General features: G+C 49.1%; 1 protein-coding gene across 2 annotated transcripts in view; it reads right to left on the bottom strand.

Moving 5' to 3' along the window:
* TTLL11 (tubulin tyrosine ligase like 11) overlaps positions 1–11,549 on the bottom strand; it is a 106,457-nt gene extending 94,908 nt beyond the window's left edge. Inside the window, exons 1-3 of one of the 2 annotated variants that reach the window (XM_073558733.1) lie at positions 9,904–11,549; positions 8,670–8,769; positions 6,933–7,066 (exon numbers count right to left, since the gene is read on the bottom strand). In XM_073558733.1, the coding sequence (XP_073414834.1) occupies positions 6,933–7,066; positions 8,670–8,769; positions 9,904–11,076 (1,407 nt within the window). In that variant the 5' untranslated portion in view covers positions 11,077–11,549. The remainder of the gene's footprint in view (positions 1–6,932; positions 7,067–8,669; positions 8,770–9,903) is intronic. The other variant, XM_073558725.1, reaches the window with a different exon arrangement.
* Between the last annotated feature and the right edge of the window lie 5,264 nt (positions 11,550–16,813).

The following is a 16,813-nucleotide window of genomic DNA, read 5'->3' as shown; positions in this document are numbered from 1 at the left end:
TTTTGAATAAGTGCTCCATCACCCCCTTCTCCCCATCATTGCCTTCACCCCATCACTCCCTTCTCCCCATCATTGCCTTCTCCCCATCACTGCTGTCTCCCCATCATTGCCTTCACCCCATCACTGCCGTCTCCCCATCATTGCCTTCACCCCATCACTCCCCTCTCCCCATCATTGCCTTCACCCCATCACTCCCCTCTCCCCATCATTGCCTTCACCCCATCACTCCCCTCTCCCCATCATTGCCTTCACCCCATCACTCCCTTCTCCCCATCATTGCCTTCACCCCATCACTCCCTTCTCCCCATCATTGACTTCACCCCATCACTGCTGTCTCCCCATCATTGCCTGCACCCCATCACTGCTGTCTCTCCATCATTGCCTTCACCCCATCACTGCCATCTCCCCATCATTGCCTTCACCCCATCACTGCTGTCTCCCCATCATTGCCTTCACCCATCACTGCCGTCTCCCCATCATTGCCTTCTCCCCATCATTGCCTTCACCCCATCACTCCCCTCTCCCCATCATTGCCTTCACCCCATCACTCCCTTCTCCCCATCATTGCTTTCACCCCATCACTCCCTTCTCCCCATCATTGCTTTCACCCCATCACTGCTGTCTCCCCATCATTGCCTTCACCCCATCACTGCCGTCTCTCCATCATTGCCTTCAAACCATCACTCCCCTCTCCCCATCATTGCCTTCACCCCATCACTCCCCTCTCCCCATCATTGCCTTCACCCCATCACTCCCTTCTCCCCATCACTGCCTTCACCCCATCACTCCCCTCATGGCCTTCTCCTCATGTCCCCATCTCCTCCAGGGCCAGGCTACACAAACACAGACGAACACACACACAGACATACATGTACACACATTATACACACACACACAGACAGACATACATATACACACAGACACCACCTCTCTCCTCTCACCTGTCCGCAGCATCGCCCGCGCTTCCTCGCACTGACACAGCAGCGGCCGCGCTCCTCTCTGTGTCAGTCAGAGACAGGAAGCGCGGGCGGCGGGCAGGAAGCTGGACGGGTCCTTGCAGCTCCGCTCCTGCTATTCCCTCTTGCAGGCAGCGGAGCTGCTTGATCGCTCCCTGCCCGCCGCTAAGAGCTGCTGCGCGCCGCCCCAGCCCCCGCTATGCCACTGACCGCCCCTGGCTCCCCTTGTGTCCGCGGACCGGCAAGGGCACTGCAGCGGCCCGGTGCTGGGCCGCGGACCGGCGGTTGGGGACCCCTGGTATAGAACATGGCAGTAGGGGGATTTCAGATCACAGCCCTGTCGTTCTTAAGCTTAAATACGGACCACTCAGCAACAAGATAGCTTGGAAATTAAACCCTTTTTGGCTGAAATTGATAGAATCACCCGATAGAACGATCGATCGATTACATTGCTTCATTTCGTCCCACCCTGAACCTCGGAATGTTAACTTATTTTGGGATGCCCTTAAGGCATACTTCAGGGGCTGCTTATCCTCTACGATCTCTTATATAAAATGGGTGACATCGAGGGAGGATGATGAGGTAGAGCAGCGATTGAGAGACTCGGAGGCCACTTACATATCTGATCAGACTAGTGGCACTAGGGTGGAGTGGCTGGCTGCTCAAAGATTATATACTCAACACATAGACACCAGGTCCAAACGTAAATTATTTTTTGCCCGTCAATCTTATTTTCAGCGGGGGAACCAGGCAAGTAAATTCTTGGCCTATTTGGTACGTCAGCACAACACTACTAACACAATATTACAGATCCGTAGCTCAGATGGTACTCTGGTGTCTTCAACTGAAGAAATACTGAGCTGCTTCCATAACTATTATAGATCACTGTACAACTCTAGAAGTGATGTTGTTAGTCAGGGGTGTTTGGAATACCTGTCGGATGTCACATTTCCCACTCTGAGCCCTTCCCAGCGGACCTTTATGGATGCTAAATTTACTCTGGAGGAGATAGAGAATGCCATAACGGACATGGCGTCTGGGAAGGCCCCTGGACCTGATGGGTTTCCCATTGAATTATATAGGAAATACCGGGAGATATTAGCGCCACTGTTGTTGATGGTGTTCCAAGGGATTTGGGAGGGAGGGTCTATGCCAGAGTCCTTCTATGAAGCTAACATAATAGTACTTAAAAAAGAGGGGAAGGACCCATTAGACTGTGGATCTTATCGTCCCATATCATTAGTGAATGTGGACTAAGATTTTTACGAAAATGTTGGCTACCAGGTTGAATTCGATTATATTAGAACTTATACATCCTGATCAAACTGGCTTTATGCCTGGTAAAAGCACTTCTATTAATATTAGACAAGTCCAGTCGGTGGTCCAATATAGCTCCCTGGTACCAGATAATCAATGGGCATTGGCATCGCTGGATGCGGCCAAGGCTTTTGACTCCCTTGAGTGACCCTTCCTATGTGCATGTTTACAGAAATTTGGGTTTGGCGACAAGTTTCTAAAATGGGTTAGTACATTATATATGAAACCTAAGGCTCGTGTCATTGTAAATAGTTCTATCTCTGAGTCCTTTTCATTACATAGGGGAACCCGTCAGGGTTGTCCCCTTTCTCCGGCCCTTTTTTCCCTGGCGATCGAGGCATTGGCTATTCGTATAAGATCTTCCCCTAATATTGAAGGTATAGAAATAGCGGGTCGAGTAGACACCATAGGCTTATACGCTGATGACATGGTGATTTTTATGGGTAGCGCGGAGGACACATTGGCACGGGTAATAGCCACTATCAATAAATTCAGTAAATATTCTGGTTTACATATAAATTGGGAAAGTCTGCCCTGATGCCACGACTGGAGGCCCTCTCCTCATTACCTATTGTACCCAGTTTCAAATATCTAGGTGTTCACATATCTCGAAGCAGTTTGTTAGATTTGCGGCTCAACATACACCCATTGTTGGAAATGGTTAAAGCTAAATTTCTAATCTGGAGTTAACTCACGCTTTCTGTAGCCGGACGTATTAATTTAATCAAAATGATTACACAGCACTACTCTCTTCAGCACAGTGCTGTGGTAGTACCCCGATCCTTTTTTGCAAATTTGAACTCTCAAATTACATCTTTTATATGGGGAAAAGCTAGGCCCAAACTCAGGCTGACCACTCTGCAAAGACCAAAAAGAGAAGGTGGGGCAGCGCTACCAGACTTTTTTCTATATTATCTGGCCGGACAGGCCAAAGCCATATGCTAGTGGATTGATTCCTGATGATCACCTCCCTAACTCTGAAAGCCACTTGCTCCACGCCGCACGAGTTAGGGTACCGTTACACCTAGCGATGCACCAGCGATTCCGACCAGTGATATGACGCGGTCAGGATCGCTGGTGCATCGCTAGGTGGTTGCTAGTGAGCTGCCACACAGGCAGATGTCACCAGCGACATCGCTGGGGACGGGGATCGCTACTTATCTGTCAGACGCGGCGATCCTCCCGCCCGCGTCCACGCGTCGCTCGTCGGCGCCACAGGAAGCCCAGCAGGAAGTGGCGAGAAATGATCCAGGAGCTTCTCGCGCGACCAACGATGAGCAGCGGGGGAGCCGGTCGGAGGTAAGTATCACATGCAGCGATATCGCTAGCAATATCGCTGCAACGTCACAAAATCGGTGACTTTACAGCGATATTGCTAGCGATATCGCAGTGTGTAACGGGGGATTTAGCTGTCCGCTGGGCTTCTTAGAATTGGAAAAAATAAATGTCCCCCGTTTGCTGCCCCTGCTTTGCCTGGCACGATCAGTGTGGAGGCAGATTAAGAGAGTAATTGGATTTGGAGACATAGTGGCTGAAATGCCCCTGTGGAATAATGGTTATTTTCCGGCATTGCTTGAACACACATCTGCCTTGTTCCGGACTCAACACAATGTTTCCTCGGTATGCGATTTGCACGATCATGGAACCTTGGTGTCTTTTGAACAATTACAGGTCAAATGTAACGTCCCAAGATCCCAATTTTTCCGTTATCTACAATTGAGGTCGGCCTTTCAATCACGCATGAGAAATATGGGCGTAAACAAAGCTATATCGTCTCTGCCCTTGATAGGCATCCTTAAATCGCAAGGTCCCCAGGGTCTCATTTCCACTTTGTACACATATATGCCATCGGTAGGGGCGGAATCCGCCATAAACTTGGTTAAAGGGAAGTGGGAGAGGCTCATCCCCGATGCACAGGGAGAGGAATGGGGAGAAATTCTGGAATATCCGATCGGGGTGTCTCCGTCTATCAATAACAGAATGACACAATTATAAATCAATCATATCTGACCCCGACCCGACTATTCAGGATGGGCAGATTCCAATCATCGGAATGCTTGAGATGTCACTCATTGGATGCAGACTTTATACACATGATTTGGCAATGCCCGATTATTGCACAATATTGAGGTGACGTCATTATTAACTTCCCTGGTACAAGCTCCGGTTCCCCTTGAGCCGCTGGTTTGCCTGTTTGGGGTGTGGGATGATGAATCTTGGGGTCATTATATCGGGATTTTTTACGGGAAACGTTATTTATGGCACGAAAGGTTCTGGCACTACGTTGGATGGGGAATTCATGTCCCTCCCTCAGGATTTGGATCGAATTGGTGAATGCGGTTATTCCATATGAGCGTACGCTGTATCCCGGGCAAATTCGAAAAGATCTGGGAAAGGTGGAATTCCTCTCACCTTACCTTGTAGGAGGGAGACATCGCATAATAATTGGTTGATTATGTAGAACTAGGCTGCGAACTGGTAGTTATAGTTTGGTTTAGGAAGTTAAAAAGACTTTATTGATCGAATAACAATATAAAAGCTTGCATGGTTTACCTGACACTACATTTTATTCCATGTGTAAACTGACATATGCATTTTGTTTTATATCAATACTGTGGAAAGTGTATGTGCTTTATGCAATGCTTATCATATGTAAGTGTGTATGTTGTTTGTCTTGTTTATGGTTAATAAATGAATTAAAAAAAAAAGAATGGTCTTTGTATTGTCCCCGCATATATTTATACATTGTAATAAGATCACCCCTAAGCCTTCGTTTTTCCATACTAAATAACCCCAAGTGTAATAACCTGTCTTGGTATTGCAGACCCCCCTAGTTCCCTAATAACCTTGGTCGCTCATCTCTGCACCCGCTCCAGTTCAGCTATGTCTTTCTTATACACCGGAGACCAGAACTGTACACAGTATTCTAAGTGTGGTCGCACTAGTGACTTATATAGAGGTGAAATTATGTTCTCCTCATGAGCATCTATGCCTCTTTTAATGCATCCCATTATTTTATTTGCCTTTGCAGCAGCTGCCTGACACTGGCCACTAAATGTGAGTTTGTCGTCCACCCATACACCCAGGTCTTTTTCAGTGACTGTTTTGCCCAGTGATTTACAATTAAGCACATAATTATACATCTTGTTCGTTCTACCCCAGTGCATGACCTTACATTTATCCCCATTAAAAGCTCATTTGCCATTTATCAGCCCAAGCTTCTATTTACATAAATCCTCCTGTAATATAAAATTGTCCTACTCTGCATTGATTACCCTGCAGAGTTTAGTGTCATCTGCAAATATAGAAATTTTACTCTCTATGCCCCCTACAAGGTCATTAATATGTTAAAAAGAAGCGGGCCCAACACCGACCCCACAGAGCTGCAGCCCTGCTCTATGTAGCAGATATGCTCACTTGCTATGAGTGCCGACCAGCAGGAATCGCTCATAGCGATCCAGCAATGACAACCACAGGGCTCTTATCCTGACCCCGGGTTGTCATTCCAACCCGTCGGCGACCCGTGGTCATGTGACACGGGCACCGATGGGAGGAAGTAATGACGCGCTTCCTGAGCGTGTATGTTAAATGCCGCTGTCAGAGTTTGATAGCAGCATTTAACATGTTAACAGTCGCGAGTGAATCACGATTTCACTCGTGGCTGTTCCGGGCACATGTCACCTGATCAGATCAGCTGTCATGTCCCGGAAAAGGTGCGGGCTCATCGCCGCAGCCCGCAACAAACAGGGGGAGGTGTCCAAGGACGGACTGTGTCCGTCATTGGACGTTAAGGGGTTAAGCAGGTGACATTTGGTGGAGAATTTGTGTTATCACTGATCATGTGGTATTATCTTGTGTAAACTGTTAGCTTCTTACTATTTATGTAGTTAAATAATATTTTGGGATTATTTTTACTTTCTCTGGCAATGAGTCTCTCTGTCTCAATCTTTGCTGTCTTGATTTGCTTTTTACAGAATTTATTTAATCTTCTGTATTTAGTTAATGCCTCATCACTACCTACTTGCTTTAATTCTCGAAATGCTTTATTTTTGTCACTTATTGCTCCCCTTACAGCTCTATTTAGCCATAGTGGTTTCCTCCTATTTCTCGCATGTTTATTCCCATACGGTATATATTGTGCACAGGTCCTATTCAGGATGCTAATAAACGTCTCCTATTTTCTTTGTGTATTTTTATGTCTCAGGATATCGTCCCAGTTAATTGCACCAAGATCATCTCTCATCCGTTGGAAATTTGCTTTCCTGAAGTTTAGTGTCCTTGTAACCCCTCTGCTACACATCTTATTAAAGGATACATGAAAACTTATTAATTTGTGATCACTATTACCCAAGTGACCCCCAACCCTTACATTTGATATGCGGTCTGGCCTGTTGGATAACCCCTTCACGACCTTCGCCGTACTAGTACTGCTCTGCGGGAACTACATTTCTGCCAGAAGCAGTACTAGTACAATCGCACGATCACCGCGGCCTCATGCTGAGCTCGGACAATGTAATAAAGTTTTAAAAAAATATATTATAAGGTGTAAAACTATAAAAATGCTGATGATCACCTGTGCCCCCTTCTCCAGGTCAGTTGCCCCCCAGTCCTGCTGGTAGTTTGCTATGGGGTGTATATTGAGACAGGAGCAGCACTCACCTCCGCGGTGAAGGTGTGATACTCCTCTGGGAGAATCCAAGACTGGGGGTAGTAGTCGTACTCTTGAGGATACAGCTCCCGCAGGGTCCGCAGCGCACGGCTCAGATTGATCTTACGCACCATCTCAGCCATTCCTGCCAAGAAAGAGAGTGATGGTCAGACCACAGCGATTTACCTGAATCCCCGACAGTGAGCAATCAAAGGCTGCGCCGCCTCTTTCCCCCAGCTGAAGATGTCCAGGCCACATTTACTGGGAGATGCAAAAATTTATGTCTCAGGGTCCAGGGGGAGGGGAACACAACTACAGATTAATGGCTGAGGGTGGGGGGGGGAGTGGAAGACAACTACAGATTAATGGCAGATTAATAGCTGGAGGTCCGGGGGAGGGAAACATCTACAGATTAATGGCTGGGGGGGAAGGGGGAGCAGGGGCAGGGGAGGGAAAAAACTAATGGCTGGAGGTCTGGGGGGGCGCAAATACAGATTAGTGGCTGGGGCAAGGGGTGGAACACAACTGCAGATTAATGGCTGGGGGTCTGAGGGGGAGGGCCACACAATTATAGATTAACTAGCTGAAGGCGTTGCCTGGGCATAATAACCAACTGTGGTTAGTTATAACAAATTATAATGATTATATTGTACATAAAAACCGTGCATCTAATCCTATCTTGTGAGATACTGACTGCTGAGCCGTGTATCTAATCCTATTCTGTGTGATACTGTCTGCTGAGCCGTGTATCTAATCCTATCCTGTGTGATACTGACTGCTGAGCTGTGTATCTAATCCTATCCTGTGTGATACTGACTGCTGAGCCGTGTATCTAATCCTATCCTGTGTGATACTGACTGCTGAGCTGTGTATCTAATCCTATCCTGTGTGATACTGCCTGCTGAGCCATGTGTCTAATCCTATCCTGTGTGATACTGGGCTCCCCCTGCAGTCTGTGTCAGAGGGTGGTCTGTGTTGGCACGGTAATAAATTGTGTTATTTCCAGCTGTACAGAAGGACAACAACACCATAGAAATGATAAGAATAATAGGCCTCAGTTACCACAACTGTCTACAAAGAAAACTGTTGCTGATAGCAACCAATCACAGCTCATTTTTCATCTTTTAAACAGCTCTAGGACAGCGTGGCGAGTTTTGAGTGGCAACTTTTGTGTTTCGCCTTTTATGTGGCGAGGTTGGTGTATGTGTGGTGAAATGTGTGCTGAGGGTGGTATATGTGGTGAAGCACGTGGTAGTGTATGGCGCATTTTGTGTGTGTGTTCATATCCCCGTGTGTGGTGAGTATCCCATGTCAGGGCCCCACCTTAGCAACTGTACGGTATATACTCTTTGGCGCCATCGCTCTCATTCTTTCAGTCCCCCTTGTTCACATCTGGCAGATGTCAATTTGCCTCCAACACTTTTCTTTTCACTTTTTCCCTATTATGTAGATAGGGGCAAAATTGGTGAATTGGAACACGTGGGGTTAAAATTTCGCCTCACAACATAGCCTATGACGCTCTCGGGGTCCAGAGGTGTGACTGTGCAAAATTTTGTGGCTGTAGCTGCGACGGTGTAGATGCCAATCCCGGACATATACACACACCCACATTGAGCTTTATATATTAGATAGATTAATGGCTTGGGACTGAACGTAGGTGGGAGATATGCATAAGGGTGGCAGTCTCATCACACCTCCCCCAACACATTGCATATAGCCCCCCTTCATGTGAGACTCCGCCCCCCTACCAGGGAACTTGTTGACGTGGCCAAAGCCGAGATTCTCGGTTTCGTAGAACGATGCTCCATGCCAGTAAATGTCACAGGGCAGGCGCCGGCCCAGGGGGAACTGCAAGGCAAAAATCCAGCGTTACACTGCTACTCACAGCATCAATGGCTTCAGAAAAAAAACAAAACAGCACACTAAAACCAGATACACCAAAAGAACCATAGGATGCAGCTTTGGATGTGACTTGAGCAGAAGATATAACAGTGGATTGTGACTACATCTCTGGATGTGACTCGTGCTGAAGGCAGATGATGTAATTGTGGCATCTAGACTTCAGCTCTGGATGAGACAGGAGTAGGAGTATAATGTACACACATTATATTACTGATCCTGAGTTACATCCTGTATTATACTCCAGAGCTGCACTCACTATTCTGCTGGTGCAGTCACTATGTACACACATTATATTACTGATCCTGAGTTACATCCTGTATTATACTCCAGAGCTGCACTGACTATTCTGCTGGTGCAGTCACTGTGTACATACATTACATTACTGATCCTGTACTGATCCTGAGTTACATCCTGTATTATATCCCAGAGCTGCACTCACTATTCTGCTGGTGTAGTCACTGTGTACATACATTACTGATCCTGAGTTACATACTGTATTATACCCCAGAGCTGCACTCACTATTCTGCTGGTGCAGTCACTGTGTACATACATTACATTACTGATCCTATCCTGATTCTGAGTTACATCCTGTATTATACTCCAGAGCTGCACTCACTATTCTGCTGGTGCAGTCACTGTGTACATACATTACATTACTGATCCTATCCTGATTCTGAGTTACATCCTGTATTATACTCCAGAGCTGCACTCACTATTCTGCTGGTGCAGTCACTGTGCACATACATTACATTACTTATCCTGTACTGATCCTGAGTTACATCCTGTATTATACTCCAGAGCTGCACTCACTATTCTGCTGGTGCAATCTGTACATCAGTGGATAGTCCTTTCAAACACTGATAACATTACAGTAACCTCATACTTGTGAATAGGACAAGGATTGAAGTTGAAGAGTCTTGGATTTTGGGGTGTCACAGTTGGGGGTCAGGTCACAGTGTCGACTGGTGAAGTAAATGGTCCAGTCCCCCATGAGCATCGGGATGTAACATGCAGTGATGGAGGATGACGTGGGGGTGACCGGTAGGACTGGGTCCTATTACTGTGTGAGGGTCACTCACTTCCTTCCACTTTAGCTGCTTGATGCTGATCCTCAGCGCCTCCAGAGACGTCTTGGCCTTGGAGCTGTCCACTGTGACCGGCCTCCTGCGCCCCCCTCTGTCCTCCTGACACCCATTACTCAGAGCCCTCTGCCCCCTGCACACTGGCCTCCCAAGATCAGAGGCTCGTGTGTGAGGAGAGGAGCTGCTACACCTGGTACTCAGCACATGACTTGCAGCTGCTTTGTGCCTCCTATATAGAGACGATCTGTTGTGTCTGGTTGCCCCCGTACTATGGATCACCCCACAGTCAGCACCAGCATCCTGGATAACCCCACTGTTAGCCCCCACAATGCGGATCACACCGCCGTCAGCCCCAACACCCTGGGTCACCCCATTAGCCCTTGTAGCCCGGTTCACCCCACAGTCTGCTCTCACACCACGGGCCACACTGTCATTAGCTCCCATACCCCGGATTACCCTATAGTCAGTCCCCGCACAGCGGATTTCACCACCGTCAGCCCTCACACCCTGAATCACCCCACCGACAGACCCCACACCGCATATATCCCCACTCTCAGCCCCCGCATCCCTGACCACCCCACTGACATCCCTGTCACTGCGGATCACCCTACAGTCAGCTCCCGCACCACAGATCACACCACCGTCAGCCCCCGCACCCCGGGCCACCCTGACGTTAGTCCCCATACCCCAGATCACCCCATCTTTAACCCCCGAACTGCGATTCACCACATCACTGCCTGCCCCAGCACCGCCAATCTCCCCACCATCAGCCCTCGCACCCTGGATCACTCTGTCAGCCCCCACACCCTGGATCTCTCCACAGTCAGCCCCCAGTCCGTAGATCACCCCATCAGCTCCCACACCCTGGATCCACTCATTAACAGCTCCTGTACCCTGGATCACCCCACCATCAGCCTCCAGACCCCGCATCACCCCACCGTCAGCTCCCACACCCGGAACCACCCCAGTGTCAGCTACCACACTGTGGGTTTCCCCAGTGTCAGGTCCAACACCCCAGATCCCCCCAGTATCAGCTCCCACTCCCTGGATCACCACAGTATCAGCTCCAACACTCTGGGTCACCCCAGTAGCAGCTCCCATACTCCAGGTAGCAAGAATATCAGCTCCTGCACCCCGAAGCACCCCGTCAGCTCCTGCACCCTGTGTCATCCGAATATCAGCCTCCGCACCATGGATCACCCCACAGTCAATTCCTGCCCCCCATGTCACCTGTATATCAACCCCTGCCTCCCAAAACACCCCACCGTCAGCTACTGCACCCCAGATCAACCCACCGTCAGTTCCTGCACCTCGTGTCACCTGAATATCAGCCACTGCACCCTGAATCGCCCCGTCAGCTCCTGTGCCCCGTGTCACCCCATCGTCAACTCCTGCACTCCAAAGAGCACGACCGTCAGCTCCTGAGCCCCGTGTCACCCCACCGTCAGCTCCTGAGCCCCGTGTCACCCCACCGTCAGCTCCTGAGCCCCGTGTCACCCCGTCTGCTCCTGTACCCCGTGTCACCCCACAGTCAGCTCCTGAGCCCCGTGTCACCCCACCGTCAGCTCCTGAGCCCCGTGTCACCCCGTCTGCTCCTGTACCCCGTGTCACCCCACCGTCAGCTCCTGAGCCCCGTGTCACCCGACCGTCAGCTCCTGCACCCCGTGTCACCCCATCATCAGCTCCTGCACCCCGTGTCACCCCACCGTCAGCTCCAGCACCCCGTGTCACCCCACCGTCAGCTCCTGCACCCCTTGTCACCCCATCATCAGCTCCTGTACCCCGTGTCACCCCATCATCAGCTCCTGCACCCCGTGTCACCCCACCGTCAGCTCCAGCACCCAGTGTCACCCCACCGTCAGCTCCAGCACCCCGTGTCACCCCACTGTCAGTTCCTGCACCCCTTGTCACCCCATCATCAGCTCCTGCACCCCGTGTCACCCCACCGTCAGCTCCAGCACCCCGTGTCACCCCACCGTCAGTTCCTGCACCCCGTGTCACCCCATCATCAGCTCCTGTACCCCATGTCACCCCACCGTCAGCTCCTGTACCCTGTGTCACCCGAATATCAGCCCCTGCACAACTGAGCTCTCCAGTATCACCTTCCTGTGTCCCCTCACAGGTCTCCCCTCTGGCACACAGGGGGAGCACTGCTCTACACAACGACCCGGCCGTGTCTTCAGTTCTCCTGTCCTGTTTTCTCGCATTCTTTCTCCCAGGGTGAGGGGCTCCTGTGTGCACCGCCCTCCCTGCGCCCTCTATCCCCGCCCTGTGTGGCCCCCCGGTGCCCAGAAATTTTCCATCTCCGCAGCCGCCTGACACGCTCATCCCCGGCTGCCTATCACCTGAGGCCACGCCCCGCACGCCGGATTGTTTGGGTCTGGTTGACAGCGCGACCGCACGGGAACCGCAGAGGGTCAAAAGTAATCGTCGCGAAATGGAAAGGATGCACGGCACACGTGACCAGGCGGGGACATGCACAATGCGGAGCAGAACGTGCCCGTTGAGTCTGCTACGGCTCATCCTGCTCTCATTATGTTAATGTACGGGTGTGTGTGGGAGAGGCTCGCTGTTCTGAGACTAGTTGTCCTCTGTAATGGAGGGAGTGTCTGACAACCAGCATAAGCTTCTAGCATGGCAGGAGCTCAGGTGCTGTGTGTCCTGTAGGTGCAATGGCAGCTGCTGTATGATGGTGTCGTGACACAGGCTTGGATTGGCCCTCAGGAGACTCCGCCGTAGGGCCCCAGTGCAGGAGAGGGCCACCACCCTCTTATGTGAGCAGCACTTGGCACACTATGCTTGAATCACTATATGCAGACAAAGGTGGCGTCTTAGGCTGGTTTCACATTTGCGTTTTTTTGCGCATCCTTTTTTTGCTTATATTTAACATGGGTGCGCATTGGCGTGCGCACGTATGCATTTTTCGTGCGCTGCGGTTTTTTTTAAGATGTGTGTCCAAAATTTCCAGACACTACATGTTGCATTTTTTGGTCCGCCCAATCGCTTTAAAAAAACGCATGCGCACGTTTTGCGCAAAAAATTAACAGAGTCTATGGGTGCGCATTGGCATGCGCAAGTATGCTTTTTTTTGCGCATGCGTTTTTTTGGTGTCCATTGGTTAGACATGTTATAAAAACCCCCAACTACAAAAACTTCATGTCTGTATAAAAGTAGGTGTCTGCCAGAACTGTACCACAACTACAGAGACAGCCTGGAGAGCAAAAAGACTGCAAAAGAAGACCCCATTTTCGATTCCAGCTTCAGCGGCAAGAATGTGAGTATTATTACATCTAATGTATGCCTGTCCTTTTAAATTGTATATGTACTAATGCTTTGTATTATTTTTACATGCATTATGTCTTCGGAATCGGAATATTCACCATCCCGGCAGGAACTGGTGCAAGCAGACCGTGAGGTGATTATTTTCGTGCGTTTGGTAAGTATATCTGCTGCTTCTCAATATCGCTAACGTTTGTTGTTTTGTCTTTTTTTCAGGCATCGTCATCTTCCTCTTTTCTGGATCTTTTTTAACTTTTTATTCACACAAAATTCGAATATTCTAATGAATGTGTTTTGTCTAGGTTCCACAACGGGATGAAGACGTCTACCTGGATAACGAGCACCTTATCCGTCTGGTCCAGGAACGTGCCCCGTTGTGGGACAGCCGTGACCGGTTGTACAAGGACGATGTGGTGACCCGGCGGCTATGGAATGAGGTGGCCGCAGCGTTGATAGATGGCTGGGACAGCGCCACTGCAACCTCCAAAAAGGCGTTTAGTAAGTATTTCCCTGCTGTTATGCCGCAGTGACTATTGTCCTTGATGGCACTGTTGTGTTTCGTGCTAGATATATTCTAGCAGGAAACCTAACAGTGTTATCTGGCTCAACAATGACTGCTTTGGGTATTGTATTGCTGTATTGTGCCGCATTGACTCTTGTTCGTGATGGCACTGTTGGGTTTCCTGCTAGATATATTCTAGCAGGAAACCCAACAGTGTCATCTGGCTCAACAGTGACTGCTTTGGGTATTGTATTGCTGTATTGTGCCGCATTGACTCTTGTTTGTGATTGCACTGTTGGGTTTCCTGCTAGATATATTCTAGCAGGAAACCCAACAGTGTCATGTGCCTCAACAGTGACTGCTTTGGGTATTGTATTGCTGTATTGTGCCGCATTGACTCTTGTTCGTGATGGCACTGTTGGGTTTCGTGCTAGATATATTCTAGCAGGAATCCCAACAGTGTCATCTGGCTCAACAGTGACTGCTTTAGGTATTGTATTGCTGTATTGTGCCGCATTGACTCTTGTTCGTGATGGCACTGTTGGGTTTCGTGCTAGATATATTCTAGCAGGAAACCCAACAGTGTCATCTGGCTCAACAGTGACTGCTTTGGGTATTGTATTGCTGCATTGTGCCGCATTGACTCTTGTTCGTGATGGCACTGTTGGGTTTAGTCATAGCATATATCATGCATCATACACAATTGTTAAATGTTGTTTTTGTTTATCCAATAGTGAACAAAGTCCGAACACGTTAACGCTCGATCAAGGACCGCTTCAACACTGATGTTCGTGCTGAGGGGCAGGTTCGCAGTGGTTCAGCGGCAAGGACCAGAACAAAATACCGGCACTATCAAGCTTTGCAGTTCCTAAGACCGGTCCTTGCCACTAGAGCGTAAGTGTTATAATTTTTGGGGTTTTATTTTTATTAATCTGTGTTTTTCTATTCCACAGCTGATGCTTCTTGTAAATGCATGATAGTAATGTTTTTCCTTTCTTCAACAGCACCTGGAGCAGCAACCTGGCCCTGAAGCAGTCCTACATCGGACGACCTCGGACCCGTCTCAGCCATCCAACAGCCAGGAAGCACCTTGCACGTCTGCAACACGGACAGCTGCTGACCAGGAAGCTGGTCAATCAGGTGTTTCCCTGTCCCAGGTCTCTGCCACTGGTTATGCGGGCACTACCCACCAGCGGCAGAGGGCCTTGGACAGGAATATCTTGCCCGAGTTTATGCCCTTGAGCGAGGCCTTTAATGCCAGCCTCAAGTTGCTGTCAGACAGAGTGGAAAGTGGTTTTTCACTAATGGAGCGTGGTTTTAACCACATGGAACACCGCTTCCACTCTGTCGAACAGCGCCATGGCCATCTGGAGGCCGACCTCAACAGAACAGCGCATCGTTTTTTTAGTAAAATTGAAAAGGGCATGGCGGAACACCTCAGTCCTGAGCAACAGCTGAGTGTGTTACAGGCCTGCAACAATGCTTTCTTGCAGGCTATGCAGCATAATCGGTACAGGCAGCAGTCAGTGGTGTCATTTCCAACTGTGCCACCATTGACTCGCTTCACCTCACTACCGACTTGTGCTGCATACCACTGCACGGACACCTCTATTCAAAGCCAGGACACCCACCATTACACCACCACAAGTCTGAGTGCTGCTGGTCACTTCACCAATACCACCATGGCAAGCGCTGCTCCTGTCTGGAGCACCACCACCACCTCCATGCATGCTTGGAGCACAGCCACCGTGACCACTCCTCAAACATGGAACAGCCCTGCCGCCAGCACTATTACATGCACTAGCCCTGCCACCACCACTCCGCAAACATGGACCATCACTGCCACCACCAGTCCTCCTGCAAGAACAAGCACTGCCACCGCAACCACAGAGAATCAGCAGCAGGCACAGCAGCAGATGGGGGACCTACACTCCTTATTTGCCACAAGTTCCAGGCAGGGCCAACAATCAAGGCGGGCATTGGGCCCAAGGAGGTCCAGACAGGCCAGTTTAAGGAGACAAAAAACTCTTAGAACCACTGTCGCTGATCCTCTGTCCTCTCCTCCTAGTGTGTCTAGTTCCATTCCCATCACTGGCCTCCCTTCACCCACAAGATTTGTTACAACTTCCCCTAGAACACCTTCATCCACTATAAGCTGCTCATCTTCATTGCACACCCCCAACTTGCAACCATCTGCCACCAAACGCCGAAAAAAAGTTTTTTTATTTTTTTCGTTTAAAAATAAATTTGAATTTCTGGTTTGCCATAACAAAGTTTGATTAATATTTTTTGCGCCGCCTATGCACACCGTGCCGTACACAAAATGCAAGGTGTCATTAAGTGTTTTGAGGATGAGCTGTTTTTACCATCCTCATTTCACTTATTGTTATACTAGGCCAGGGTGATGATAGATATACCTTGTAATTAACAACATACTCTTATTAAGTGTGTGTTCAATCAACTGATGGCCTGTGGCCAATACCCAGGCCTAGTATCATAACTATGTATCAATAATGGCCAGGTTAATACACATATGATTTTTAACCTGCAGCGTCGCTTCGTACCAATATAATTCACGAAAACTAGCGATGCTGCAGTTTAACTTGTATGTGTAGTTACCTGTCTAGGTGTGAGAACATTAATTCACAGGTATACATGGGAAGTTGTTTATTTTAATGGAGTGTAAAAAGACATAGTGCACTCGGTACAGGTATCAAAACAGGTTTTTTATTAACATACACACACACACAAGCATTTTTACACCATTTCATCTTGCCAGTGCACCCGTCCTACATCAGAGAAAAAGCAGGCCGCAAATTGGTCCCTCATTTGGCCAACTTCAACGGATGACCTGAGAGGGTGCTGAGTGAATTCAGGCAATGGGTTAGGAGCAGCATCATGGATTTCAAAGGTCGGGTGCTCTTTAGCCATCACAAAATTATGTAGAACCACACACGCCTTCACCACGTCATCCACTGTTTCAAGTTTAAGATTAATGGCTGTGCCGAGAATTCGCCATCTGGAGACAAGAATCAGTGTGGGGAAGACCGCGGTCTTCTCCACGGTCCTCCCCGGCTCCTCTTCTCCGTCCGGCGGTCCCCTTCGTCCGGTCTTCCGGACCGCGCC

The sequence above is a fragment of the Dendrobates tinctorius genome, unplaced genomic scaffold (genome assembly GCF_039654945.1).
Source record: "Dendrobates tinctorius isolate UK_male_01 unplaced genomic scaffold, ASM3965494v1 ptg000013l, whole genome shotgun sequence".
NCBI lineage: Eukaryota > Metazoa > Chordata > Amphibia > Anura > Dendrobatidae > Dendrobates > Dendrobates tinctorius.
This window is presented reverse-complemented; position numbering and strand designations above follow the sequence as displayed.